Source organism: Pteropus vampyrus, unplaced genomic scaffold (genome assembly GCF_000151845.1).
Source record: "Pteropus vampyrus isolate Shadow unplaced genomic scaffold, Pvam_2.0 Scaffold100, whole genome shotgun sequence".
NCBI lineage: Eukaryota > Metazoa > Chordata > Mammalia > Chiroptera > Pteropodidae > Pteropus > Pteropus vampyrus.
The window spans coordinates 2,297,593-2,323,900 of record NW_011888881.1 but is presented as its reverse complement, the minus strand read 5'-3'; the positions used below and the strand labels follow the sequence as shown (position 1 = coordinate 2,323,900).

General features: G+C 58.0%; 4 protein-coding genes across 16 annotated transcripts in view; 2 read left to right on the top strand and 2 right to left on the bottom strand.

Annotated features, from left to right (window-relative positions):
• Window positions 1-10,283, top strand: part of ABHD14A (abhydrolase domain containing 14A) — an 11,237-nt gene extending 954 nt beyond the window's left edge. Inside the window, exons 1-5 of one of the 5 annotated variants that reach the window (XM_023533320.1) lie at window positions 7-245; window positions 7,812-8,023; window positions 8,310-8,425; window positions 9,526-9,761; window positions 9,941-10,283. In XM_023533320.1, coding sequence (XP_023389088.1) covers window positions 7,830-8,023; window positions 8,310-8,425; window positions 9,526-9,761; window positions 9,941-10,123 — 729 coding nt within the window. In that variant the 5' untranslated portion in view covers window positions 7-245; window positions 7,812-7,829 and the 3' untranslated portion in view covers window positions 10,124-10,283. Of the gene's footprint in view, window positions 1-6; window positions 246-4,281; window positions 4,359-4,564; window positions 5,697-5,725; window positions 6,359-7,811; window positions 8,024-8,309; window positions 8,426-9,525; window positions 9,762-9,940 lie in introns of those variants that run through there. The other 4 variants (XM_011364655.2, XM_011364654.2, XM_023533321.1 and 1 more) reach the window with 4 other exon arrangements.
• ABHD14B (abhydrolase domain containing 14B) lies at window positions 580-4,573 on the bottom strand. 6 transcript variants are annotated; one of them, XM_023533324.1, is made up of 5 exons: window positions 3,358-4,112; window positions 1,885-2,126; window positions 1,466-1,551; window positions 1,162-1,225; window positions 580-788 (listed from the first exon to the last, which is right to left on the bottom strand). In XM_023533324.1, exons 1-4 carry the CDS (start codon window positions 3,566-3,568, stop codon window positions 1,210-1,212), a joined length of 555 nt encoding a protein of 184 aa, XP_023389092.1. In that variant the 5' UTR covers window positions 3,569-4,112; the 3' UTR covers window positions 580-788; window positions 1,162-1,209. The 6 variants fall into 6 exon arrangements, 5 of the variants coding, with proteins under 5 accessions (XP_023389092.1, XP_011362954.1, XP_023389090.1 ...); XR_002781454.1 differs by having other exon boundaries at window positions 1,162-1,551; XM_011364652.2 differs by adding an exon at window positions 4,479-4,573 and having other exon boundaries at window positions 580-1,551; window positions 3,358-3,591.
• Window positions 10,284-11,280: 997 nt separating the features above from the next.
• On the top strand, window positions 11,281-16,732 carry ACY1 (aminoacylase 1). 3 transcript variants are annotated; one of them, XM_011364651.2, is made up of 15 exons: window positions 11,281-11,417; window positions 12,330-12,441; window positions 13,125-13,189; window positions 13,279-13,383; window positions 13,751-13,845; window positions 14,142-14,218; window positions 14,302-14,391; window positions 14,493-14,549; window positions 14,860-14,933; window positions 15,019-15,068; window positions 15,177-15,321; window positions 15,426-15,494; window positions 16,095-16,174; window positions 16,306-16,366; window positions 16,449-16,732. In XM_011364651.2, exons 2-15 carry the CDS (start codon window positions 12,348-12,350, stop codon window positions 16,611-16,613), a joined length of 1,227 nt encoding a protein of 408 aa, XP_011362953.1. In that variant the 5' UTR covers window positions 11,281-11,417; window positions 12,330-12,347; the 3' UTR covers window positions 16,614-16,732. The 3 variants fall into 3 exon arrangements, with proteins under 3 accessions (XP_011362953.1, XP_011362952.1, XP_011362951.1); XM_011364650.2 differs by lacking the exon at window positions 11,281-11,417 and adding an exon at window positions 11,653-11,764; XM_011364649.2 differs by lacking the exon at window positions 11,281-11,417 and adding an exon at window positions 11,678-11,928.
• Window positions 16,733-20,791: 4,059 nt separating this feature from the next.
• On the bottom strand, window positions 20,792-23,194 carry RPL29 (ribosomal protein L29). 2 transcript variants are annotated; one of them, XM_011364647.2, is made up of 4 exons: window positions 23,076-23,194; window positions 22,620-22,664; window positions 22,214-22,278; window positions 20,792-21,275 (listed from the first exon to the last, which is right to left on the bottom strand). In XM_011364647.2, exons 2-4 carry the CDS (start codon window positions 22,654-22,656, stop codon window positions 20,898-20,900), a joined length of 480 nt encoding a protein of 159 aa, XP_011362949.1. In that variant the 5' UTR covers window positions 22,657-22,664; window positions 23,076-23,194; the 3' UTR covers window positions 20,792-20,897. The 2 variants fall into 2 exon arrangements, with proteins under 2 accessions (XP_011362949.1, XP_011362950.1); XM_011364648.2 differs by lacking the exon at window positions 23,076-23,194 and adding an exon at window positions 22,814-23,048.
• Between the last annotated feature and the right edge of the window lie 3,114 nt (window positions 23,195-26,308).

Here is a 26,308-nt window from a genome sequence, read left to right as displayed (position 1 = left end):
GCGCCATCCAACCCCGAGCGGGGCTCTCGCCCACCGAGACCCGCACCCCTCAACCACCCAACGGCTTCCGCGAGGCCCGGCCTTAGTCTGCCCAGGACAGGTTACCGGACCAGCCGGAGGAGGGGCCCGAGAGCGGTGTGACCCGTGCCCCTACGCCCGCGATTCCCCTAAAGCTACCCCAGAATTCCTTTTGGGGCTAGGGTCGCAAGGGAGGCGGCGCAGTTGAGTACTCTAGTAGGGAATGGGTAAGAGGACGGGGAGGCCGGGCTGTTCCCAGGCCCTCTGCTTCCCCCACCGCACCCCTGCTGCCGCGCTCAGGGGAGCAAATCTACCCACCCCCACCCCGTAATCGGCTCAGCCCGGTCCCACTGACCTCCGCCTCCCCCCGCAGCTGAGTCTCTTGGCACCTGGGTGTGTGGGGGTGGGGAGGGGAATCCAATCTCCCTTCCTCTCCATCTGGTCTGGTGGACAAAGGGCAGGGGGACCATCTGGTCCCGCTGGGGTGGGGGAGGGGCCCGTGGTGCCAGTCCCTAGGGGCGGGGGAGGGGCGACGCTCTGGAGACAGCAGAGCCTGCGGGGTCTAATTGCATCACTTTATTTCACCGACCTCCACTCTCCTCCCCCAAAGCTCAGAGCACGAAACAAGCTTCGGCCAAGAAGACCCAGGCCTAATAACCCGCGGAGGTGTGGAGCCTCCAGAAGGAGCGGGGAAAGCGGGGAGATCTGAGGGTCAAGAGAGTGGTCCTCTCCTTTTGGGGGATAACTCTTTATCTGAAGTCAGCTGCAACCTGTGGGTGAATGGAAGGCAGCAGGCCACACCCTAAGCCTGGCAGAGGATCTCCTGCGAGGCCTGTCCCCTGGGGTCCCCACCTTCCCAGAGAGTGGGGTGCTGCATAGTGTGGAAGCACAAGTATGCGTGTGTGTCTGCACGCAAAGCAAAGCCGCACCTGATTGTGCATGTCAGTCAGAGGTAGAGGGACCCACGTAGCGGGTCACTTCTGGGAACGTGTGGAACGTGTGTAAGCATGCATGTATCTGAGGCCTGAGAGGCGGGGCGGCGGAGGCGGTGGGAGCCAGGAGGCGGAGGCTGGGCAGAGCAGAGGACAGCAGAGAACAGGCAGAGCAAGAAGTCCCACAGCAGAAGCTCATCTGAAGGGTTACCCTCCTCAAGACCAAGTCCCTTGGCTCCTGAATTTTTTGCTCTTGATTTCACCTCAGTGTGTCACTGCAAGAGAAAGAAGACAGACAGACCCCCTAAGACAAGCACCCAGACAGCCACACCTGTTGCACGTGTGTGATGAGCAGGAGCCCATGGAGAGGGAGAGGGCCCCAGGCAGGCAAGCAGCCCACCCCCACCAGCAGGGCTGGGCCTCAGGCTAGCCCCTGCAGGAAATCCAGCAGCCCTGTATGCCACTCCTCAGGTTTGTCAAGGTAACAAGGGTGTCCCGCCCCCTCCATGACCAACACCCGGTGGTTGGGCAGCTGCTTCAGGTGCTCAAAGCTGGTCTGACCCATGGGGTCCTGGTCTCCATATACAATAAGGGTCGAGGTCTGGAGAAAGGAAAAGGAGGCAGAATCAACAGGGACCTACCACACCATCCCCATCCTCCTAGAATGGCTTCGGCCCTCCCCATGACTTCAGTCTCTCCCTGGGGTCACCCCAAATGAGGGGGAGGGACGAGCTAGCCCAGTGGAGTGAAGGGGGCCAGCTCCCAAGAGACAGGGATGTGGATTTATGTCCGTCTTGGCAACGTAATCTGTTAATTAAACCAGCAGGGCGGCATTTGGTAGTTCGGCTCCCCTAAAAGCCATCCATCGGCTTCCCAGTCCCCAGATGAGGAAGGGCGCCAGGAAGGGGCACGTCAGGCTCTCACGCGTGGGTACCTTCACACTGGCATAGTTAGCAGCATTGATCTTGTCAGTGCAGATGGGAGCCACTGGCACATAGCCCCGGACCTGGGAGCCAGGGGCGGTGAGGAAGGGCAGGGAGTACATGCCACTCAGTGACGGGCTGATCACAACGGGGGCGCCCAGGTCCAAGGCGTCCACCACAGCTGCCAGGAAGCTGCTGGGGACCAGCTCCCCGACAGGGGCAGGGGCGGCTGCTTCCTTGGAGCGCCCCAGACCTGCAGGGATTCAGGTGTGGAACAGACAAGATAAGGGCAGTGAGTGGGAAAACAGGAGAGAAAGGGTCTCTTCCTACAGGAAGCCCTCCTAGGTTAGTCATTCTGTGCCAGGTTCTTGCAACATGAAGTGAGCCCGAGTTTATTCGTACAGCAGCCTAGATCTGTCGTATCAGTGGCAAGCATGAGGCACATCTCTCGTGTTTGTGCCCATCTGCCCCAGCAGTACGGTGCCCTGGAAAGAATCAGGCTCTGAAGTCCAACACGGCTGGATCCAAGTCCCCATTTTCCATTTACTGTCTATGCAACCTTGGGAAAGTCCCCTCAGTCCTCTCGGCTGTTCAGTTTCCCCCATCTGTTAAAGGGAGATGACAAAAGTATCTGCCACTTAAGATCGCTGCGAAAATTAACTACTAAGGGGTGGTAGGGTGAGTGCGTCCAGGACAGTGGCTGAGGGGCTGGCTCTACACACATACCTCCCCTCCAGTTAGTCCCTACCATCCCTCTGAAAGATTAGCTCTAGAATTTAGCCTTGAAGCTCGGCCCAACCCACCGTCAAAACCAATCAGGTCAGGGCCTGGAGGCCCGCCCCCGGGGCTGTGAAACCATTAGTCATGGCCAGTGAGGGGGGCAGGTCAGCCCACCCTTCCGCACTGGGCACCAGGGGTTGGGACCTGCTGATGTTAGTTGTGACTTGCAGTCTGAGACTGCCCTGCCTCCCCCAGAACCCAGCTTAATGCTTTCTATTTGGCATCATGACTAGGGGCTCAGCCACCTACCAGGTCCTGCCCTCCCCCAAAGGTGCCAGGAAACAGTCTCACTGCTCAGGGCTTCCAACAGAGCCTATGGTAATGGCTCTATCAAAATATTTTACTTCCAACTGGCTGAGCACCAATTATTACGTGTCAGGTACTGGTCACATACTTCCACGGATAATCTCATTCCATTCTCACTAGAGCTAACCCCCAAAAGGAGTGTGGTTGTCTCGCGTTACAGATGAGGAAGCAGAGGCTCAGAGACGCTGAGACACTGACTGGGGCAACACAGAAGCAGCTGGGCATGTCCGGGCATCTGGATCAAGACTGGAGAAGCTCAAACGGTCCCTGCAGTGTGCACTGTGCCCTGTTGAGCTCATGGCCCAGCCTGGCTAAGTCCCTCTGGTCCACCAGCCCCCAGCTCTGGGTCCCCAGTGAGGCCCCGACCATCCCTGTGCAGAAGCCTACCCCGGAAGTACCTGGCAGGTCAATGGCCACAGCGCGGTAGCCGGCCTGGGCCAGCCTGTGCAGCGTGCCCAAGTTCTGCCAGGTCTCGGAGGAGAAGCGGATGCCGTGCAGCAACAGCACGGAGAAGCGGGCAGCCTGCCCACCGGCCGGCCGCACCTCCCGGAAGAACAGACTCTGGCCCTGCACCTGGACGGTGCCCTCGTGCTGCTCCACGCCGGCCATCCTGCCCTGTGCTGGCGCAGCACCTGCGGTTCAAGGTCGGGTTGATGAACCACAGAGCAGCCTGCGGGCAGGCAGAGCAGGAAGGCTGCAGCGGGGGGGAAAAGTGCAGGGGTCCCCCGGGGAGCAGCAAGGACACCTCCAGGAGGCTCCCAGAATTCTCGGAAGGTGCTATAGGGTGAGGAAAACATAGGTGTTGTTTCTGGCTCTGCCACTCACTTAATTGCATGGCCTTGGACCTCAGTTTCCTCATCTGAAATATGGGACATTGAAGTCTAGGTCAAGAATTAACAAGTTAAAAAGAAAAAAAATTGGTAGTGAGGGTGCCTGCGCTTGGAAAAAATTCAATACCCGGGACTCTCATTACGATTATTGTTCTCATTGTTATCCTTTTCCACAAAAGGAGATGATCCAATAGTATTTAGCTCATGGGTGGTTGATAGGATTCAAGGAGGCAACGCATGCGCAGGGCCTAGCACTTGGTACTAAGCAAGTAAGTGCTCAGTCAACAGTAAGTAGCTGTCTGTTTTGCTAATCAACCTCTTCCTCTTCAAGGCACTGTTACGAGGTCGTAGGTTGGCACCGCTGGCGGGAGGGGGTCGGGGTTGGAGTAAAACACGTATTATCTGGAAGCAGAAACGGGAGCGCTGAGCCGGGAAAGGCTTTGGAGTTCCCGCCCGCAAGGGACGCGGAGTGCTCAGTGCGCTGACGCCGAGGTCAGGGGCGCGGTCACCGATGCCGCCACGCTCGCTCTGTCCCCTCCGAGGACCTCGGTTCTGGCTTGCTGGGCCTGGTAGGGCGCCCGCGGTAGGGGCGGAGACAGACCCGAGGGAAGGGACCTGGGAAAACGAGCTGGGAAGGGGAGATAGGTGGGGGTTCGAGAAAGAGAGGGTCCAGGGCGCAGGGCAGGTACCTGGAGAGCTGCGTGAATTCGCGCAGGAGGCAGGCGAATGCTGGCGGAGAATGGAGACGGGGCGGGGAAGCTGGGAAGGGGCTGGGAGCGCGGAAGCTGGAATGTGGCCGCGCAGAGGGCGGGTCTCGGGCTGTGCTCCGGGGCACCCTCTTGTGGCCACAAGTCGCCGCAGGACGGGTCGGTGCTGCTAGATGTATCCTCTCAGAGCGGCCTCAGTTTCCCCAAGCCCCTTGGTCCCACGTGCCCCAAACACTGGGCTGGGCGCGGCCCGAGACTCTCGGCCACCTGCCCCATACCCACACGGCGCTCCTTGAGGAGGAGGGTTTTGGGGGGGTCGCATCTCTGCTGCTCCCTTCTCTCTTCCTCCCTCATCCCCAGGCTGGACTGGACTGCCCAGGCCCGGAGTCGTGTGCCAGGCAGGCATGAAGTTGAGGCCCGACAGGTTGGAGGGCGAGGCTCCGGCAATGTCCAGCCAAGTAGCCTTGATCGTTAGCCCAACGCCTCCGAGCCTCTTTCCTGTAGAATGGGTGTGATGTGCCTTCCTCCCAGGGCGCCAATAAAGGAGTGAATCCTGCACGCTTCGCGCAGCCTCTGTGCCGGGCTTGGTCGCCAAACGGTGCCTGAGCTTGAGAGCAGAGCAGACGTCAGTCACACGTTGTCAACCAGGATGGGTGCCATAGTGATGCGAAGGAGCCCAGAGGCCACCCTGGGCTCTGAGTGTACACAGGCCTGAGTGCGTTTGTAAGGCCAGGGAAGAGGCTGAGGACCTGGAGCTGCTATTGTATAACAGTAATATCTGCCGTTTACTCAGACACTGCTCTAAGGCTTGACCCGCCCTTAAGTCCTTAAGACAACCGTTATCCGTAGCCCCACTTTACAGACGGGAGACTGAGCGAGAGCAGAGGGTGGGAAGAAGCTGGGTGGCTCTCCGTCCGGCTCTCAGGCCGAAAACAATCCAGAAAACCTGGACAGGGGGCCGGGCCTGCGGGCTTCGGGGCGCCGCCCCCAGTCCCCTGTGGGTCGGGGCTACAGAGAGCTGGGCCTGCGACTGCGGACTGCGCAAGCGCGCCTCGGTGGCCACGCTCTCGGCCACCTAGAGCCGGCGGGAGCCTGCGGAGCCGAGGAGGCAGCGCCATGGTCGCCGCACTGTTTGGCTGCTGGTTGCGCAGGGGCGGGGCCCGCCCAGCAGAGGCCCGCCGGGTCATCTCGGTCGGTCGGGTGAGTGTCCCCAGAGAGTGCGGCCTGCAGGGTGCCCGGGGGCGGGCCATCCTCGCCCCACCCCTTGCCTGGCGTCCTGAGGCAGAGTCTTGCGGGAGGGGCAGGCGTCGGGGAAGCGAGTGTGCCGGTGGTCGTGTGCGGTGTGTGTGTGTGCGCGCGCGCTTTTGTCTGCGTGTTTCCTTGGGGGTCTGGGTGTACGCGTGTGTCAGTGTGTTGTGTGTCAGTGTTTCTTGTGCCTGTGTTGGAGAATGTGTCGATCTGTCCGCCCGCTTGTTTTCTGTCTGCTGTGTGTATTTTCTGTGTGCGTGTGATTCTGGAGGTGTGTATTACCTGTGTGTCCGCGTGTGTTTCTGAGGGTCTCTGTGTGTGTCCGTCTGTCGGCCTGTGAATGCGTGGTCAGTGCGTGTACAAAGAGGCTGCATGTGCGTGTAGGGAATAGCTTGTGCAAAAGGAAAGCAGATGGGGGCACGTGTGTACACCTGTCATTGTCGACACGTGTGCCAAGGTCCTAACACGGGGACTTCTCCAGCCCCCGCCCCCAGTATTTGTAGCTAGATCACGTTTTCTAATGCTCCAGCTCCCTGGGTTGCCAAGGCAACGGCCGATGTCCCTCCCCTCGCTACCCGGAGAGGCGCCCCCTGTGCCCCAGGCTCACCTGCAAGGTGAGGTCCAGAGCCGATGCTCCTGCTCCACCTGGTGGGAACCTAAGCCACCGCGGCTTGGAAGAGCTGCATCCTAGGCAGGTGGTGGTCAGAGAAAAGAGAGGAGCGCACTCTTCCTCTGCTCAGCTCCTGGGTCTCCACCTGACCTGGGAGTCTGGGGGTGGGATGTTTCTCTGGGGAAACATTCCGGAGAGGTGGGTGGAGCTGGATGCAGGTTTCCAGTTCGCAGCTCAGGCCAATGTCCAGTTGGCACTGGATAAAGAAGTGTTTACTGAAATCTGGGAACAAGCAGGCGTGCTCCTCCCAGGCGCCCCAAATGACGACAGGACAGCTCCTGGTCAAGGCCACTGTATTGTTGAAATCTCACAGGAGGCTTGGGAGGGCAGTGGTGAGGTTATCTTTCTCTCCATTTTACTGACAAACTGAAGACTCGCAGCCAGGAAGTGGCAGAATGGGTCTCAAAGCCAAGGCTAACTGCTCTGTCTGGTTCCTGGGTCCTGAGGTCTGTCCTCTGGGCATGCAAAGGACCCAGACTGGAGGAGTCCGTGAAGCAGGTCATGGGACTTGGCATGAAGCTGGGGAGGTGGTCATCTTCTCCAGCCTCCACGCTGCCCTTTCCATTTCTAAGTGTCCGGTTCTCCTCCCTAGTTCCGCAGCCCCTCGGGCCTCAGCTCTCCGTCCTTCACAAATTCCCCATGAGCCCTCCTCCCACTTAATAGCTGGGGTGGGGCATTAAATATTCCCATCAGGTGTAAAACACATTCTGATTTTAGCAGTATTATATGCAGTGTGATAAAAAACGAACAAACAAACAAACAAACACAAAAAAACACACATTTCCAAAGGTGCCCTCAGCAGGATGTCTCTTGACACCCCTCACTCTACCCACCAGCAGGGCTCCATTCCATCCGTCACCTCCCAGCACCATGCTTTCTGCCTTGGGGAACCGAGTGCGGCTCGGTGTTTAGGAGCCCAGCCTTGGGTTCAAATCCCGGTTCCTCTACTTGCTTACTGAACTTTGGGCAGGAGAATTTACCCCCTAAGCCTCAGTTTCCTTATCTGTAAGAGACCTATAATCATGTCTGCTCCCCAGTGTTTTTGTGTGAATTCATGAGCCCTCGTACGTGAAGGGCCAAGCACAGGGCCCAGCTGTCAAAGAGCTCAGTGCACGGGAGTGGTATTAGCTGGCGGTGATGATAGTGGTCTCCGAGCATGCTGTGTGCCGGGGGACATCTCAGGTGCTCCTTCTCACGCTGTGGGGTACCTGAGCCCTTACTCTGGCATGTGGAGTAGTTGGGTGTGAACCCTCAGACCCTTGCCCAGAGCAGGGGGAAGGGCAAGGGCTGAGCTTTTCCTCTGCTGGGGGCTTCTGGGTGGGGTTTGGGGTTGGAGCCCAGAGGGCCTTGGGGGGGGCTCAGCCCCAGCCTCTCCTCCCTCTCCTCTCCTCCTCCAGGCTGTGGTACAGACCTCCATGAGCCGGTTCCAGGTAGCCCTGCTGGGCCTGGGCCTGCTGCTCATGCTGCTACTGTACGTGGGGCTGCCAGGCCCCCCTGAGCAGACCTCCTGGCTCTGGGGAGACCCCAATGTCACAATCCTGGCTGGTCTTACTCCTGGCAACTCCCCCATCTTTTACCGCGAGGTGCTCCCGCTTCACCGGGCACGCAGGTGGGTGCCAACCCCAGGGTACAGTGGAAAGACTAGGCCCGCGGGAGTCCCTGTGTGGGACCTCAGCTCAGCTAAGGGTGCTCAGGGACTGGGAGGGCAGTGGAATAAGCCTAGGAAGAGAGTGGGCCACTGCCGGACCCACAAGACCCTCACTCCCCCGTGTGCCCACTGCTGGACCCTCAGGGCCCTCACTCCCCTGTGTGCCCACTGCCAGACCCACAGGGCTCTCACCCCACTATGCCCACTGCCAGACCCGCAGAGCCCTCACGCCCCTGTGTGCCCACAGGGTGGAGGTGGTACTGCTCCATGGAAAGGCCTTTAACTCCCACACGTGGGAGCAGCTGGGCACGCTGCAGCTGCTGGCACAGCGGGGCTACCGAGCCGTGGCCCTTGACCTCCCAGGTGAGAGCCCCCACCCCTGGGCCTGGGGAGGCAGCCTGCAGCAGGTACAAGGGGGAAATTGGGGGAGTAGGAAAGTCCTAAGATGTGACTTGGGGGCATCTTGGACCCCAGTATCTGGACAAGCAGCGGCAGGTCGCAATATAAGACGACAACATGAAAAGATCTGTGTCTTTATTTTCTACCCTTGCAAACTACAGTGTGGATAGTTGCAGGTCATGGAGCAAATGGAAACGTGACTCGCTTCCCTGAGATGGCATGGGGAGAGTCACTGTCCTTTTTACCACAAATTAGGGAGCTTTTTGTTTTTTTAACTGTACTAACGATTTATGCTACCACTCATTAAAAAATCAAACGAGAGTGACACCCTCAGAGAGCCATGCCACATTTCCCTCCCTTACTTCTCTAAGCAGTTTGGGGGTGCCAGACCCTTTTGGGGCATTTCCATACCTAGAGACATAGACGATATGCAGGGTCGTGTGGTGGAGGTTGCAAACGTGGTTGGCGTCCTGCCTGCTTAGCGAATCTATCCGCAATTTGGTTTTCTCCCTCTATACCACGTCTCAGGGATCATACCCACCGCTGTGCACCTCCCTCCCTGCAGTGTGTGCCCGTGGAGGGATGGAGCTTCTATCTGGCCATTCCTCTACCGGTGGGCGCTGTACGTTGACTCGGAGTTTGCACTGTCAGTTGAAATGCTCAAGTATTGAAGCCGAAGCATCTTCTGACATGCTTCTTTGAGCCTGTGGCCAACAATTTCTGTAGGGTAAGCTACCAAGGACAATTGATGGGTCGAGGACACACATCTTTTAAATTTTGACAAATACTACCTTACCCTCCGAAACTGCTACATGGGTTTTTCCTCCCGTCAGTCATGTATGGAAGTGCCATCTCCCCACATCTTATCAGTCTTTTTCACTTTTGCCGATAGGATGAACGGAAGGTGTTTTTCTAGCAGGCCTATCACAGTACAAAAAGTAGCTTCTGGGACATTTGGGGGAGATGTGGCACGTGCCACTGCTCCCCATCTCTTTCCCCCACCGTGGCGAGCAGCGGTCCTGAGCTCCTTCCCAGCCTCCCTCAGCGGTGCCTCCTGCTCCCAGGTTTTGGGAACTCGGCACCTTCGAAGGAGGCCAGCACAGAGGCCGGGCGGGCGGAGCTGCTGGAGCGTGTGCTGCGGGCCCTAGGGGTGCAGAAGGCCGTGCTGGTGAGCCCCTCGCTGAGCGGCCACTATGCCCTGCCCTTCCTGATGCGAAGCCACCACCAGCTGCACGGATTCGTGCCCATCGCACCCGCCTCCACCCAGAACTACACCCAGGAACAGTTCTGGGCCGTGAAGGTACTGGCTTCCTGTCATGGCTCAAGTCCTGGGGGGAAAGGACTCACTTGGAGGACACATGGCCCCATCCCTGATCCGGATGGAAGAGATGGGTGTTTGGGGAAGATTTCCTAAGCAGGTGGCTTGAGGGCCAGTCCCTATCAGGCCCCAGGATCACAGCCCCTTGCCTTGCCCCGCAGACCCCAACTCTCATCCTGTATGGGGAACTGGACCGCGTCCTGGCTCGGGAGTCACTGCGGCAGCTCCGCCACCTGCCCAACCACTCCGTGGTGAAGCTGCATGACGCAGGCCATGCCTGCTACCTCCACAAGCCAAAAGACTTCCACCTTGTCCTCCTCGCCTTCCTTGACCACCTGCCTTGAGCTCACCCACTGCCCAGGCCCTGGGCCTGGCCTGAGCTTGGAGGCTCCGGACCAGTCCCCACTGGGATGGGAGGGCGAAGGCCAGAGGGCCAGGCCCCGTCAGGAGCTCTCATCTCACCTCGCAGACAGTAAATAAAAGTGTTTTTGTCGTGCCCGGGGAGTGACAGGCCCTGTTTCCTTGTGGGGTGCAGGTGGGGTGGGAGGAGAGTGGGGACCACTTCGGGGCTGAGGGCTGGAGCGAGTGCTCCAGCGGCCCGGGAGGGTAAGAACACGGGCTGCCTCCTAGCTGGCTCCCTCGCCTCTCTGCGGCTCGGCTTCCTCAGCCGTAAAATGGGCGTGATGGCAACACCTAGCTCAGAAGGTGGCTTCCCGGTTGGACGCGTCTGGGTCAGAGGCGCTCTTGGCCACGCGGTGCTGCGGGAGTGGGGGTATCACTACTGCTGCATGACCCCTGGGATTGGGGGCAAATCCAGGGCCTGGCAGCTGAGCTGAGTGAGTCAGGAATCTAGGACTTATGGCCAAAGGGAGCGGGTTGTGTACATGTGTGTGTGGCGGGGAGGGTGGTGAGGAATGTGGTTTAATGGTTTAATGATTACCGTGGCACTGCTGGGGAACCACCAAGCCTACTTCCCCTTGGGTATGTGTGGGAGAGTGGCCCAGACTTAAACCCCAGGAGGGCTGGGATGGATTTCTTCCCTCCCCTCCCAGCCTGCCTCCTCTGGGCCCAGAGGTGAAAGTCTTCGACCCTGCCTGCCCAGGCGGACTCAGCCCCGGAGCTGAGGGTACAAAGGGCAGCTGGGCACAGAAGTGAGCAGCTACAGCTGTGTGCAGCCCATGGGTGGCCAGTGGGACACCTGTCTTCTGGTGGCTGCAGAAGACCCAGGGACCTTGACACAGGGTCAGTCAAGAGCCCGTCACCCACATGCTTTTGTGCAGTTTCCCCATCTCCCACGCTGTCATCCGGCGTCACGATTACATCCTCTCACCATGATGTCCTCTATCACACAGACACCGTCACACCCAACCACCATACACGTGGTCATACTCATGATACACACAGCGCCTCGTTCACATGATCACATCGCGGTCACATGCTCCTGTCCGTCCATTTATCCTTCACTCCTGGCACGTTGTCCGGACTTCTGCTCTTTGCTTGTCACGGACATGAACCAGCCTCCTGGAAATCACAGCCTGGGGGGGTCAGATATTAACCAATAACCTCTCCACTCAGGGGACCGAGGCAGCCACGGAGGCCCTTACCTCTCCGAGGAGCTGAGACAAGAAAGGGAAAAAAGTACGCCCTCGCGGGAGGGGTAGGGCAGCAGTCGGGGGCCAGTTCCGGCACAACTTTGCCGCCCTGTGCCCTGAGAGTGACGCGGCGCCCACGCTTTCGGTGTCCGCGGCCGCCCGCCTCCCTGGCGGCCCAATCCGGAGGCTGCAGGAGGCGGAGCCCTCTGGGGGAGGGGCCATCCGGAACTGGCTGCACCGGCCCGGGGGCGGGGCCGGGGCGGGGCCTGCGGGAGGGGTGGGGCCAGCTGGGAACTCTCTGTCGCTGCGGGGCGGAGCTGGCGGCCGAAGCAGCGTGCCCCGGTCAGAAGGCGAGTTCTGCGCCTCTAATCACCCGGCAGAAGCTGCAACCAGGTGGGGCTGAGAAGCCCAAACTCTCGGTCTTCGGTCTCGACCGGGATCCCAGTCCAGCCACACGGTGGGCGGGGGCTGGTTCTGAGCCCGAGACCTCGCAGGACCCTGACTCCCAGCCACGGTCCTAGGCGGACGCTGAGAGGCGAACGTGGGCCCAAAACCAGGTGGAGAGCCCTGGAGAGGGGTAGTGGGATCGGGGTCTCCCTGGTATGAAATCCGAGAAATTGGGGACACATTTTTTGAGCAGGGCGGAGGGGGTCGATGTCTGGTTTCAAATCTGGCTCTGCTGCTCCCCAGCTGTCCCTGAACCTCTCTGAGCCTCAGCTTTCTCCTGCAAAGTGGATGCGCAGAGGCACGAACTTCTTGGGGCTCTTTGGGAGATTAAATAAGGAAATGTGTTGAAAGTGAACAGCACAACGCCTAAAGACAGAATGGGGGCTGGAAATAGGGTGTCCTCTCCCTGTGAGACGTCCGGGGAACCGTCCAAGGGAGGGACCGTGTACAAGTGGAGTCCATCGGGTCCCAGCGGCTGGAAGGGGTAGGTAGCCACTCTCTTTGCCCCCAGCTTACCACGCACAGCGACATGGCCAGCAAGGGTCACGAGAGCGAGCACCCATCTGTGACACTCTTCCGTCGGTACCTGCGCCTCCGCACCGTCCATCCTGATCCCGACTACGGTGAGAACGTGGAGGTTGCAGGGCCTGCTCTGGGGCCCTGGGGCGGGGACTGTGCCCTAAACAGGCTCCAACCCCTGTCACCCAGCTGAGCCCCACTCTGATGCCCCCAATGGTGCCTCAACCCCTCTAGCCATTCCCTCACTATACAGCCAGCTCGGCTGTGGAGGGACATCCTTGCAGAGGCTGTGCTCCTCCAAAAGTTACTCCAGGTGGCTAATTAAGGAACAACTTCACTTCACTCTCCAGGGCTTGGGTGGGGAAGGAGAGTCTGGGGCAGCCACATGGAAGAAGAGGCCTCCAGAGGCCTCCTGGGGCTGGACAAAGGCCACAGCCCTTAGGGAGTCAGGCTTGGTGGCTGGAATTGTATACACGAGTCCAAATTCCTGCTGTGGTTTTCCAGTTGAGGGACTTTCATGTCTCTGTGCCATAGTGCCCCCACCGTTAAGGAAGATAACAATAATACCAGCTTCTAACCCCGGACTTCCACAAAGGGTCACTGGCTGGCCAAAAAGATCTTCCCTGGGGACAGAAGTACAGGTGTCCCTGAGGGATGTGGGATTGTGTTGAGAAGGAAGCAACCCGTTTCAGGGTCTGTGACCATCTCTGGAGGTGTCCCCAGGCTCTGCCTGGGCCGGGGAGGCTTGCGTAGGCAGGAGCAGCCCCAAGACTGTCTGTGTCCCCAGGGGCTGCCATGGCCTTTCTTGAGGAGAGAGCCCACCAGCTGGGCCTGGGCTTTCAGAATGTGGAGGTGAGCCTGGGGCCCTGTGGGGGAGAGGCGGTGGGCCTGGGGAACCTCCTCACCCTGCACTGACCACATCCCCTCCTGGCCCTCTCCAGGTGGCACCTGGCTTTGTGGTGACCGTGCTGACCTGGCCAGGCACCAACCCTAAACTCTCCTCCCTCTTGCTCAACTCCCACGTGGATGTGGTACCCGTATTCAAGGTGTGTGTGTTGAAGGGAGGGTGTGCGGGGGACAAAGACGAGGCCGACGCTCCCCCACTCAACCTCAGGGAGCCCCCTCCTGGCGCTGGTCCTGGCGCTGGTCCTGGCGCTGACTGGACCTCACTTGGCATCACGCCACTCAAGCAGCCTTTGTCCAGCAGCCGTTCCATGCCCATGAGGGGTGCGGAGGTGGAGGTGGGAGGCAGAGATGAGGGACGGCAGTCCACTGTCCTCTTCAGCCCTCGTCTGTCCCCTTCGCCACCATGCTCCCATCACCCCAACCCTCCAGTGGGCTCCTAAGGCAGAACCACCGTGGGTGCAGAACTAAATTTGGGGCTTGGGTCCCCCTTCCCATCCTTGCCTCCAGGAGCACTGGAGTCATGACCCCTTCGAGGCCTTCAAGGATGCCGAGGGCTACATCTATGCCAGGGGCGCCCAGGACATGAAGTGTGTCAGCATCCAGTGAGTGTCCTCCATTCCCAGTCCCCCACAGTGTCCCCACTGGCCCCTCGGAATGACCCAGAGCCCAGAGTGTGATCGGAGAACCTCAAAACTGAAGAACATCTTGACCCCTTCCATTGAGCAGGCACTGCTGCTATGACAACTGCATGGATGCGGAGGCTGAGGGACAGGGACTTTCCCGAGTCCCCTGCCCGGCTGTGGCAGAGCAGGGCCCACGGCCTAGGGCTCCAGCCCTGCCCGCCCAAGCATGTGGCGGCTCCTTCGGCACCTGCTTATACCCTCTCGCTGCCCCTCAGGTACCTGGAGGCTGTGAGGAGGCTGAAGGCTGAGGGCCACCGTTACCCCAGAACCATCCACATGACCTTTATGCCTGGTAGGGGTGGCTCGGCAAGGGGCACCTTCGGGGGAGGGGAGTGTTTGGGGAACATCTCTCTCATCTCATGTCCCTCTTTATAGATGAGGAAGTTGGGGGCCACAAAGGCATGGAGCTGTTTGTACAGCGGCCTGAGTTCCGGGCACTGAGGGCTGGCTTCGCCCTGGATGAGGGTGAGCAGGGTGGCAGGCCACTGAGTGGCCAGCAGGGGCTAGGGATGCTGCTGGCGGGGCTGGGCCACTCCACCCTCTGAACCCCTCTCCTCCCACCTTAGGCCTGGCCAACCCCACTGACGCCTTCACTGTCTTTTACAGTGAACGGAGCCCCTGGTGTGAGTATGGGTTTCGGGGGAGGGCATCACTGTGCAGACGGGAGACTAGGCCAGAAGGGGCAGGGGCCCAAGGAGGCCTTGAACTCAGGGCCTCTGCCTCCCAGTGCCTTCCTGCCTGGGCTTCTCTTTGATGAGCTTCTGAGGTCAGGCCCTCCCTAGGGGCAGGAATCGGCCCTGCACTGTGCCTTCTGAGGGGCAGAGCCCTGCCGAAGGAGCTTGAAATGAGGGGCGGACCCGGGCCCACCCCAGGGCCAAGTGCTTTCCCAGCCCCTCCCGTGCTGATGGCACCCCTTCCCCCTGCGTCTCCCAGGGGTGCGGATCACAAGCACCGGGAACCCTGGCCACGGCTCGCTATTCATCGAGGACACAGCCGCAGAGAAGCTGGTGGGTAGCACGCGGGCATGGAGTTCGGGAATTCCCGAGGCTCTATCCTGGGCCCTCTCTCACATCCGACCTTACGCTCTCCTAGCACAAGGCTGTGAGCCTGATCCTGGCTTTCCGGGAGAAGGAGAGGCAGAGGTGAGGCAGCCTGGGAATGGGCGAGGCTGTGTCCAGAGGAGAGAGGCCGAGCCTCCTTTTATATCTGTTGTTCCCCCTTGCTGCTCCTGCCCCGGGCCCCCACCACAGGCTGCAGTCAAACCCCCACTTGAAGCTGGGGGCCGTGACCTCTGTGAACCTGACTAAACTGGAGGGCGGCGTGGCGTATAACGTGGTTCCTGCCGCGATGAGTGCCAGCTTTGACTTCCGCGTGGCACCAGACGTGGACATGAAGGTGCCATCGCCCCCTGGGTTTGGAGGAGGGAGCCGGGTCCTCGATCCTGTCCTAGAGGCTCATCCCAGGGATCTCGAGGGACCAGCTCATCTCCCTTCTCGTAGGCTTTTGAAGAACAGCTGCGGGGCTGGTGCCAGGCAGCTGGCGAGGGCGTCACCTTCGAGTTTGCTCAGGTATCGACTGCGAACCTATGATGGGGGCGTTGTGGGAGCTGGGGACACTGGGCTTGCCAAGTGTGTATCACCGTGGGAGTGTGTGCTCGGCGTGCCCACGCACACGTGGGCGCTGCTTTAGCTCTGAGAGACGCATGTTAGGGGAGGCCGCTGCTGGCAGCTGGGGAATAGTGTAGGGAGTAGACGTGGTCTTGACCTCTTCATCCTTACAGCGTGAAGGGGGTTGCAGACCTGAGTCAAGTGTTCATATTACTTCTCTATACATATGAACATGTGTGGTCCAGAAGAGGGTGGACCTCGTAGTCTGAGACATGTAATTGGAGTATTTGACCAGTCTGAGAGGTTGGGGAGCCCCCTTGAGGAAGGGGCTCTCAGGCTGGGATCTGAAGAATGGACAGGAAGTAAGTGAACGGGGGGCAGCGGAAGGTCTCAGACCTGCGGCCTTTGCGGACCTGACAGGGCCTGCGGAACTGGCCGGCTGGATGCCTGGGTAGGGGGTGGGGGTCGGGCGCGTGCCCTGTGCCAGGTACATACCCACCCTACGAAAACACAAGATGCCCAGGCCCTGTCCTGACCCCGCCATATCCTTCCTCCTCCCAGAAGTGGACGGAGCCCCGAGTGACATCTACTGATGACTCAGACCCCTGGTGGGCTGCGTTTAGTGGCGTCTGCAAGGACATGTGAGTGTCCTGGCCTGCTCTCCACTCCCCGTTCCCTCTCTCCTTCCTCTCCCTCCCTCCCACCGTCCTTCGCCCCTTTGCCTCTTCCCTTGCCCCCCGCCTCCCCATTCCCTGGGCTCTCCCCTCGGCAGGAACCTCACTCTGGATCTGGAGATCTTCTCCGCTGCCACTGACAGCCGCTTCCTCCGCGCGGTGAGCTGCTTGCAGTAGGGTGGGCAGTGCGGTGGCCCCGGGCGCCGGCCTGTCCCCTAACGGCTCCTCCTTGCCCCTGCAGGCAGGGATCCCGGCTCTGGGCTTCTCACCCATGAACCACACACCCGTGCTGCTGCACGACCATGACGAGCGACTGCATGAGGCCGTGTTCCTCCGCGGGATCGACATATACACACGGCTGCTGCCCGCCCTGGCCAGCGTGCCCGCCCTGCCCAGTGACAACTGAGCCGCACGCTCCTCAGCCTCCACCACTGGGGCTCCCACCTGACCAGTGCCAGGGGCCCTTCCTCACTGCCCGACAATAAAGGTTGTGCGTGGACAGGAGCCACTTCTGAAATACTAACAGCAAGGACATTCATGGAGCAGCGTTTCTCATTTCTCTGGGGACATGCTGTTCCCATCCCCATTTCACAGATGAGGAAACAGAGCTTGGCTCTGGGCATGTCCCTACCACTCCACTCTGCTGTGTCCTTCAACACAACACACCCACCCTGGACCTCCTAGCCACGTCTCTGTCCAGCGGCAAGGGGCCGTAGTTCCCAGTCTCAGAGGCCACCATATCTGTATCTGACCTGTGAGGCCAGGGATACCATTCCCATGGAGAGGGACAGGGGAAGGCCAAGATCTCAGGGGATTACGCCTGGCTTTCTGGGAGCACACTCAGGATCCTGGAACAGGACCAGAACTGGAGGCCAGATGTGGGGCAGAGGGACAGCTGGCAAGGCATGACCGCTGGCATTTGTCGAAACCTTGCCAGGGCTGACAGGAAGGGGGTGTTGCGAGCATGGGTCCCAGAGGGGGCAGGAGCCCTGGTGGACCAGGTCAGTTCATCTTAGGGTCCCCAGCGCCCCGGACAGGGATCATGGGTCTGTGTGTACAGAGTGGCCCACAAGTTGGGCTTCAGTCTGTCAGCCTAGCTAGGGCCCCAGGCAGCTCAAAGTGTCAGCTGTGACCCTGAGAGCTGATCCTGCTCCTCCAGCCGCTCTGATCTGGTCCTGTTCTGACCTCCCTAAGCATGGGGCCCGGGAGACAAGGAGAGCTGGCTTTGGAAGCTCCTGGCTGTGGCCAGAAGTCCAGAGTCTGGTTCTGTGGCCTGTGGACTTAGTCCTGGTAGTAGAATAACCCGGCTCATGGGGTTCTGACAGGGACCCAGCACACCGGCCAGCCCCACTCACCTTCTCGCAAGCCTCATAGCCACCCTTTGATGCAGGTTTCACTGCGCCCCACCTTAGAAGTTCTGCAAGAATAGCTTGCCCGAGATCACGCAGCTTGGAGGTAATGGAGACATGACCTGAGACTCAGGACCGGGGGGCTGTGCTTCTTGCACACAGGCCCTGCGTGCAGCTGGGGGCGAAGGGCTGCAAGCTGAAGAAAGCCCAGGTGAAGCTCCTGCCCCGGGGTCTCCTGGGATTGGGGTCTGGCCTCCCAGGATGATGGGAAAGGAGGTCTTCATGGCCCCTGTCCTGGAGACTGGAGCACAGGCCTCGCTCTGGAAGCCATCCAACCTGGTGACCTTACGCCGGACCAAGCCACCTTCAGGACACAAAACCTGCTCCTGGTCCCTTTTGAGACCCCACCTCCTATCTGACACCAGCTGGTGGGGGCAGTTGGCCACCCACAGAGCATGCCAGGATGACAGGAGCCGGCAGCCTTGCCCTGACTTCCTGGGGCCCTGCACGGACCACCTGGGTGTCAGTGCTACCTCCACCCCTTCCTAGCAGTGTGATCTCGAAAAAGGCTCCTTACCCGTGAAACAAAGATAATAGTAATACCTCCTTCAGAGGTGGGGGACCACATGCCAGGGTTGCACCTGCTGCCCCATCATGATTAATAGCAATTCTTTCTGAGCCTCCCAAGTACCAAGGGGCTGGACCACAAATTACATAACCCTCATACTCAGAGGCTGGTTTTGAGGACCAAGTGTGACCAGAAGCAGTGCTCCGCCTGGCGCCCTCCACAGGAAGCCTGTCACCACTCCCCCACTGGCTTCACTGGTCCCTCAGAGGACTGCAGGTGAAGCAGCTGACCCAGGGGGCCCAGCAGAGTGGGCCCTGCCTCCCAGCACTGACACACGGACCCCGGGAAAAGCCCTGAAGCTGAAAATCTACCTCCATAAGCAGACGGCAGGGAAAGACCAAAGAGGCAGGCCACTCGGTCTGATGGCATGGCTATTGTCCATGAGACATGGCAGCGCTGAGGGATTACACAGAACAGGGCAGACAGGTAGGACACAGGAGCATGACCCATTCCAGATATGGGGAACCACCTTGCATCCTTGCCAGGGGCAGGGCAATGGCTGTTCCAGAGACCAGCACACTGGGCCACAGCGGAGGGGTTGCTCTGCCTGAGCAGGTTACGGGACGCCATCTCCGTCTGGCCTGGGTCTGGCTTGCAGGACCAACAGCATCGTGTCATGGAAGTCTCTCCACACTCCATCCCCATGACTGGCTCTTACAATCTCACACCCCCCGTCCTTCCTTGAGGTGCCCTAAGCGGTCAGCCAGGGGCTTCAGGAGCAGGGAGGTAGCTGGTTTGGTCTCCAATTATCTGTGTCAGAGACACCGTTACAGCAATATAGACACACGCAAAAAAAAAAAAAGGGCAAATTAAAAGTAGCAATCCAAGTATTAGTGACCCTTTCTCCACCATGCCCCCGCTGCCCCAGGACCTGAACCAGTGTGCTAACAGGTCACTTAGGCTTGGAGTTGGATCACTTGAGGACTTTTGAGATTTCATATGTTAACAAAAAAGAGCTATTAGCAGACTCATCTGGTATAAAAAACAAAGCATTCAGTTCGGATGACGGCACAGCTGGTGCAGGGAGCTGTAACTGGATGCCGCAGGAACAGCACAAGTCTAAGGTCAGAAAGACAGATATTTAGTAGGGACTTGAATCAGGTGTTCTGGTTTTCTTCTATGACTGACACTTGTAGCCTGATCTTTGGAGCTGGACGCAGCTGTGGCCTCGGGAATCTGGCTGGGCTGTGTAGACAGGGACAGGTGATGCTTTGTCGTGAACAGGTAGGGGATAGGCCAGACCAGGACCCCTCTGAACGGTGCATGTACTGGTCCACATATAGCACAGGTCCACGGGTCCCAACTGCATCAGGATGACAGGGGCCCACCAGAGACTGAACAGTCCCCACCTCCAGGGGTCTAAAGTAACCGTCCCAACCCGGCAGAAGATCCCACGGCAGATTCCAGTAGTTTCAGTTCCAAGGACAACAGGGTTTGGTGGCCTCGTTATTAATCTTTTCTTTTGGGGTGCCTGTGGCAAGCAGATCCTGCCACATCTGCTTCCGGGTTAGCCTCCCAGGTCCCTTCTCTCCTGGGCATTCACTTTCCCCTCAAACCCTCCTCTGAACCTTCCCCACAGCTTGGACGCGGTCTCAAGACTGGTATCCCCCAAATCTTCAACAAGAGCGCCCAACATCCTGTCTTGACCCACTGTGGGGCTGTGAGGTCCAGGAGGGCCCTATGCCTTCCCCCGTGGTGTGGGAACCAGACTCCTCTCTTACCTTTGTGTGGGAACTGGGCCTTGCATCCGGGTTGATGCTACATGCTCAGCTCCTTTCAGTGGACTTCCCTCCCCTCCCCACCAATTTACCTGCCCAGAACATTCCTGTAAAAGCCTGCCTCAAGCCCCATGTTTCAGGTCCCATTGCATTTGGGGCGGACACCTTTAGCTCAGCCTCGCTCACTCTGCTACAATAAACCTTGCTTAACCTTCGGCCTTATGCGTTCCTTCTTCCGCGAACCTAATGCTCAGCATGGACATACACATCTGGTACCGTGTCTTGGGGACTCTGCAAAATCATTCCTGCTGTATAAGCAGCCATCAGGTTCCGCAGACACTGGGATAAAGATCACCTGGAGCGTATCCGCTCTCCACTTCCAGGGGCCCCTCAGCCCAGGAAGGTCTCTCTCATTTGGCCAGGCCTCCCTGCAGGACACGATGATCCAACCTGTGTGACCCAGCAGGAGTGACGTCCTGGAACAGTCCCCTCCACACCCAGGGCTTCTAGCACTCAGGGGGACGGGGACAAGCCAGAGCAGTAGATGCTGGCCAGATGCACTAGGAACTCCCTAAGCCTGGAACACCTCAAGCCAGATGGAGAATTCTTCAGAAGGGCCCCGTTCCCTGTTTAAGTTTCAAGGCTTGACAAGGATGTCTGGCATTTCTCCCTTTCCTCACCAGCCTGCTCAGTCCAGCAAGCTGTGCCCAGCTTCCTCCCCACACCCCCAACCATTTCTCATTTACCAAGTCTCCTTCCTGTACTCCAGGGAACTACCTCCTCCGACACCCAACCGCACCATCATCCAGAGAAGGCTGAATTCTTCTCCCACACGAAATGGAGGTGCCAACCCCGTCCAAGCCCCAGCCCCGAGGTCACAGACACAGACTGACAGATCCTGCCTCAGGTTTCAGGTTTATTTGTACAAATAGCACAAGAGGACAGCAGCCCAGGGTCACACCAGTCCTTTCATCCTCACGTCGGCAAATGGACTTCTACTCTGGAGCCTTTGTGGGGGTCTGGGCACCTTTGGGAGCTGAAGCCTGAGCCTGAGCAGGAGCTGCAGCTGCAGCCGTAGCCTGGGCCTTGGTTTGAGCCTTGGCCTTGGACTTTGGCCGGCAGAGCCTGAGACCCTTGGCAATACGGGCACGAGCACGTTTTCCAAGCTTGGGGTGAGCGATGTAGGCAAGTCGATTGAGCTTGCGGCTGCCGCCCTTCGGGATCTTGGGCTTGACCTCTTTGGGCTTTACGAGGGCCTTGATAGCTTCAGCACGTGCACTCATGGCCTTGGCGTTGTTGGCCTGCATCTTCTTCAGCCCCTTCTTGTTGTGCTTCTTGGCAAAGCGCATGTTCCTTAGGAACTTGGGGTCTACCTGGAAGGAAAGGTATAGGCGGCTCTAAGTGTAGCATGTACAGGTCACCAAGTCATCCAGAGCGGTACCCTGAAGACTACCAGGCTCCGGCCAAGGCCTACTGGGGGTTTAGACAGTGTATCAAGTCACCTTTGAAGGCTGACATAAACTATCTGCAAAGAAACACACCACTACCCCAGAAGCCAATATCACACCCTGCTATGCAATGTAAAAGCACAGCCTCAGGGCTACACGCCCGGAGTCCAGTAGAGCTCAAACGTGAGTGCGGAAGGAAAGAACAGACAGACTGCCCCCTCTGCCAAGGTTGCAGGGGTGTGGATGAGTCCCGAAACCCCCTCAGGGACATCGCACCCCCTTAATGGAAGGTACCAATTAAATACTAAGCATAGTACAACAGATTCACAGCAAATTACGTAAAATAAGAAACCAAGAATCACATAGATATAGGGTTCAGTTCTACTCTGACCCTACAGCCTCAGCCTTCTCAGCTGATCTGTAGCATTCCCCAGTACTGGAAGGAAACTTCGCAAGCCCAGCACCAGATCAGATCAAGGTCCTATGACTAGTCAAGATGGAATGGAAGGCTCAGAGGGTACCTGGTATGCACAGACAAGGCCATTCCTTCCCTTGAAGTGCTCTGGGTGGATAAGGGAGATGGTCAAACTGCCCTCAGGAGATAGGTTGCACCTGACTATGGTTTACATCTTGGGCTGGAAAAAGCCAAGTAAAACTTTATTATGTGTCTCGCAGGGCCTGAAGTTCAGCAAAAGCTGGCCGGGTAGAGAAAAAAATTGTGAACTTTGGCAGGCCAGGTAAGACAAAGGACAGTTAATCACGGTGCACAGGCAGATGGGGAAGCTGGAAAAAGCTATATGGAAGACCTGAACGGTGCAGCTGGAACCAAAGACACACCTGTATGTGATTCGGCGCGCACTTACCCCCTTGAGAGATTCATATCTTTGTGATCGGGGTTTCTTGATGCCATTTCGGTGCCATTTCCGGGCTGTGGGAAAGAAAAAGAATTAAGACCAAAAAAAGAAGTTTCTTCTAAATATGACCACCCAACATCACAGCTGGCAAGCCTTGGAGAACCATTACTTCCCAGGGCAGGTAATGAGATCCAGGATACCCCTTATCTCTGAGTGCAGAGGACTGTGGGGATTTCAGTGGACCCATGGCTTCTAAATCTATAACCCCAACAGTAATACTGGCTGAAAACAAGTACTAAGAAACAAGCACTACGCCCACAGTAGAAATGTGTTTTCCTGCCCTGCCCCGCCCCAGTATCCTTAATCCTTGCTAGGGTCTGGGACGTGAGACGGAGGCTGGGCCAGAGGAACTTACACTGGTTGTGCGTGGTGTGGTTCTTGGACTTGGCCATAACTGCACCTGGAGGTCGAAAGTGGGGATCAGGGCTGGGGGCTCAGCGGCGGGGCCTACCCCTGCCGTCCTGATGCGGGAGAACGCGAGGCCAGAAGCCAGAATGAGGCTGCAACACAAACGCCTTGCATCTGCGGCCTCTACCCGCCTCGACTCACTCTGCACGACTAGACGCCGGGTCCCGTAAAATCAGGTAATGGTGCCCCGAAACCAACACCGCCACCGCAAGGTTGCGCTCTCCCCGCAAATCGAGTTCTCCTCCTCCCCTCCACTCCTCGGGACCCCACAAGCATCACTCCTGCCCCGCAGCCTCCGCTCCCCACAGCCAGGGAGCCGGTCTCCCTGACCGCCCCGGAGCTTGCGCCTCGCCGCCGTCCGCGCCTCGCGGATGGCTTCGGATGCCGCGCGGCGGATACTTACCGAAGCCCGCGGCTCCCGAAAGGCCTGGGACCGGAAGAGAAAGAGGAAGGCCGCGGTGCAGCACAGGAAATAGGGTCGTCGAAGCCGGAAGGTACTACTGGGAAAGCTTCCCCCGGCGCCGAGAAGAAAGGTTCCTAAGTCCGAGAGAGCGCAGGGCAGGCGGGAAGGCGGAGCTACGAGCCGGGCCCCGCCCCTTCCGGTCTTACCTTTTCTTTCTTCTCTTCCTCCTGGGCCGGGTCCTGCGCCCAGTTCTCATTAGAGGCCTGAGGGCGAAGGGAAGCCTTGAGGGCTGTGCTGGGCAGAGAGAGTGACACATTTGTATTCTTAAAAAATACCCCTGGCTCCTGCGTGGAGTTGTCTGTCGGGATAGGGGAGGGGAGGGCTGTGAGGACGCAGGTGCTGGACACAGTCGGGGAGCGATGGCACCTGACCCGGGTCGGGGCAGTGGGGAAGGAGAGCAGCGGATAAGGAAAGAGAGTAGACTGGGCTTGGGATGCAGGGATGAGGGAGAGGAAGGAGGCCAGAGTGGCCCTTAGTTTTTGGCTTGAACATCTGGGTGAATTGTAGTTGCTGTTTACCGAAATGGGGAAGACTGGGAGAGAGCCTGGTTTTGTTGCTTTGTCTTCAGGGAACCGCTGATCCAGATGTTTCTTTTTAGACGCATTAAATGTGACATGCTTTTTGGACATTGAAGATGAATGAGCATTGGGTCCTAACTACTCTCTTCCCCTCTTCACCTCTTACCCCTGCAGTTCAATGTCCACACAGCTTTGTGGCCTGAGGGCGCTTTTTAAGATACAAATCAGATCTTGTCATTTAAAGTCTGCAAGGACATCCTCTTGCATTGGAGATAAATTCCTTTCCTTCCTTAACGCTGACAATTCTCTCCTTATGGTTCGCTTCTTTCCAAGCCCATGGACTTTTTTCCTGTCAAGCACAAATGCTTGCTCCTGCTTCAGGGCTTTGTACTTGTTATCCTGTCCACCCGGACCACCTACTCCCTGCTCCTTGGATGATGTGCTTTCTTGGAGAGACCGCCCTATCTAAAATAGAGACCCTCTGCCCTTACTCCCCAGTCTCTGTGTCCTCTCAATCTGTTTGCTGCTTTCATAGAACTTTCCCAGATTGTGACCTTTATCTGCTTGTGTATATGTCCATTGGCATAAGCACCATGTTTGGGACTGGCTTGGCCGTGTTCATGTTCCCATTGCCTACACATCACTTGATGTAGGACAGGAGCTTAAACACCTGTCGAATGGACATTCCTTGGCCAGGCAGGTTCGTGGAATGACCGAAGCATATGGCACAGAGTTTGGGAGTGAGGGGGAAGAAGGATGTAGGCAGGATATGCAGATAACTCCTTATCAAGCATTCCTGAAAAGGGGGAGAGGACTCTGGCAGGTGTGAGTTAGAATGAAGGGCAGGCTCAGATGCTGATGGAGTGACCTAGTGCCAGCAAAGAAATAGTTAAGGCAAGAGAGGAAGGTGTCTGCAGGAGCAAAGTCCTCAAAAGGTGCTGACAACACCTTTTGGAGGAGCTGCTGGGCAGAGGTGGGGACTGCCGAAGGTGGGGGTGGCATGATGCCTGTGGGGGAGTCAGGTTCTCAGCCCAGTGAGTGGGAGAGGTGGAGCCAGAGGCTGGGTCAGAGAGGCAAAGGTTTGTCTGCTGCACCCTTGAGAAAGAGAAGCAAGCAGGGTAGAGGCCAGCAGGGGAGGTTGTGAGGAAGTTAAAGGAACTAGGCTGCCCCCTGTGTGGCCTGCCAGCTGGGTAGCAGCTCCCACAGCTCCTAAAATGTGAGCAATGACACCTGCTTAGGACTCGGTCTTGCCAGGCTATTATGACGGTGCCAGAGCAGGCAGAGAGCCATAGTCTTGACAGGGAAGGCAGAGGCAAAGACAGCTGTATGTGAGGGATAGCTCGCTCGCTCAAGTGCACGTGCTTCCTCCCTCCCTCCCCCTCTCTGGCTTTCCCTCCCCTTCCCTCGCCTTCCCCTCCCTTCCCTTCCCCCTCTTCATAATACAAGTTCGCCTGTAACCTGATTTTATTGATTCAGTCATATTTTGTGGACATCTTTTCCTGTTTATGAAAATCCTTCGTAATCCTACTTTATTTTACTCATTTAAAAACATTATTCTCAGAAGAGTTCAATAAACAGCACCAGATGTCAAAGGAGTCTGACACAAAAAAAAGGTGAGGAACTTAACCCTCCTAGAGTTGACACACTCCCGCCCTCTGTGAGTGATCAGCTCTTACCCCATGTCAAGGCCACAGGGAGGCCATCTTCTGTGGTATGACCTTGGACAGAGCCACTGGCTGGACCCAGCAGAGCATCTTCCGCCTTGGGCACAAGACAGAGGAAGATGTGAGGCCTCAATGAGCTGGACGGGGTGACGGGGAAGGGTTGGGTGTGATCCTCCCGAGCCATGTGACCTGCAGTGGCCTTGTCCAGACCACAGCCCAAGTGGGATCCATGCCTGGCACAGTCCCGGGTGCATGTGGGGACCTGATGAACATTTGAGGAATTAAATGTACACATTTCAGAAATCCAGGCAGAAAGCAGGATCAGGAGGCAAGAGGCCAGCCAGCCTGCAGGGATTTCATAGAGAGAAGGGTCAGCGCTTCTGCTGGGCCAGTTCTTTGCTCTCTAAGCCTCGGTTCTGAGTGTAACCTGGGGATAGAAACAGTAATGGCCTCGCAAGGTGAAGCTGGATCATTTGAGTAAAGCGCTAAACACCGTGCTGAGTGCACAGCAGGTGCTCACTCGCTGTCTTCCGTCCCTGCTTTTTCTTTTCCTTCTCCAGCCAGGCCTTTTCTCTGCAAGGCCTCTGGGGAGGGAGGCAGGGCTTAGGGAAAGAATGTGTCAGTGGCAAGTGAGTGCTAAAAATGACAGGATCTGAGGGAAGGCCGGGATGGAGGGAAGGGACAGTTCTCAGTCCTGAAGTTCCAGAGAGACAGGGACCACCAGTGTGCCCTGATAAGAGAGGCCGGGAGTGGGTTGTCGGAACCAGGATGTTTTATCTGTGGGTGAGAAGCCAAAGAGGCAGAGAGGAAGGGGGTCCCCGAGCACTAGATCTTCGGATCTGCTTAGAAATTCCCAAGTGAGAGGCCACCTGGTTCTGGGTGGCCCCAGAGGGCACAGCTGTGATCGAGGGAGGCAAAACCCAGCTCCACAGACGAGGGTCATTTCTGCAATTTCCTCCAAACCATGAGCCCCTCCCGGAGATAGTGGGCG

What these genes read in the sequence shown, in the direction of transcription:
- ABHD14B (XM_011364652.2), bottom strand. Translation starts at nt 3,568, where the DNA reads ATGGCCGGCGTGGAGCAGCACGAGGGCACCGTCCAGGTGCAGGGCCAG. An exon ending in TGTGGCCATTGACCTGCCAG is followed by an intron (nt 2,127 to 3,357) that starts GTACTTCCGGGG and finishes GAATCCCTGCAG; the next exon opens with GTCTGGGGCGCTCCAAGGAA. An exon ending in CTAACTATGCCAGTGTGAAG is followed by an intron (nt 1,552 to 1,884) that starts GTACCCACGCGT and finishes TCCTTTCTCCAG; the next exon opens with ACCTCGACCCTTATTGTATA.
- ACY1 (XM_011364651.2), top strand. Translation starts at nt 12,348, where the DNA reads ATGGCCAGCAAGGGTCACGAGAGCGAGCACCCATCTGTGACACTCTTC. An exon ending in ATGTGGTACCCGTATTCAAG is followed by an intron (nt 13,384 to 13,750) that starts GTGTGTGTGTTG and finishes CCTTGCCTCCAG; the next exon opens with GAGCACTGGAGTCATGACCC. An exon ending in CACCAGACGTGGACATGAAG is followed by an intron (nt 15,322 to 15,425) that starts GTGCCATCGCCC and finishes CCCTTCTCGTAG; the next exon opens with GCTTTTGAAGAACAGCTGCG.
- RPL29 (XM_011364647.2), bottom strand. Translation starts at nt 22,656, where the DNA reads ATGGCCAAGTCCAAGAACCACACCACGCACAACCAGT. An exon ending in CCACACCACGCACAACCAGT is followed by an intron (nt 22,279 to 22,619) that starts GTAAGTTCCTCT and finishes TCTTTCCCACAG; the next exon opens with CCCGGAAATGGCACCGAAAT. An exon ending in GATATGAATCTCTCAAGGGG is followed by an intron (nt 21,276 to 22,213) that starts GTAAGTGCGCGC and finishes CTTTCCTTCCAG; the next exon opens with GTAGACCCCAAGTTCCTAAG.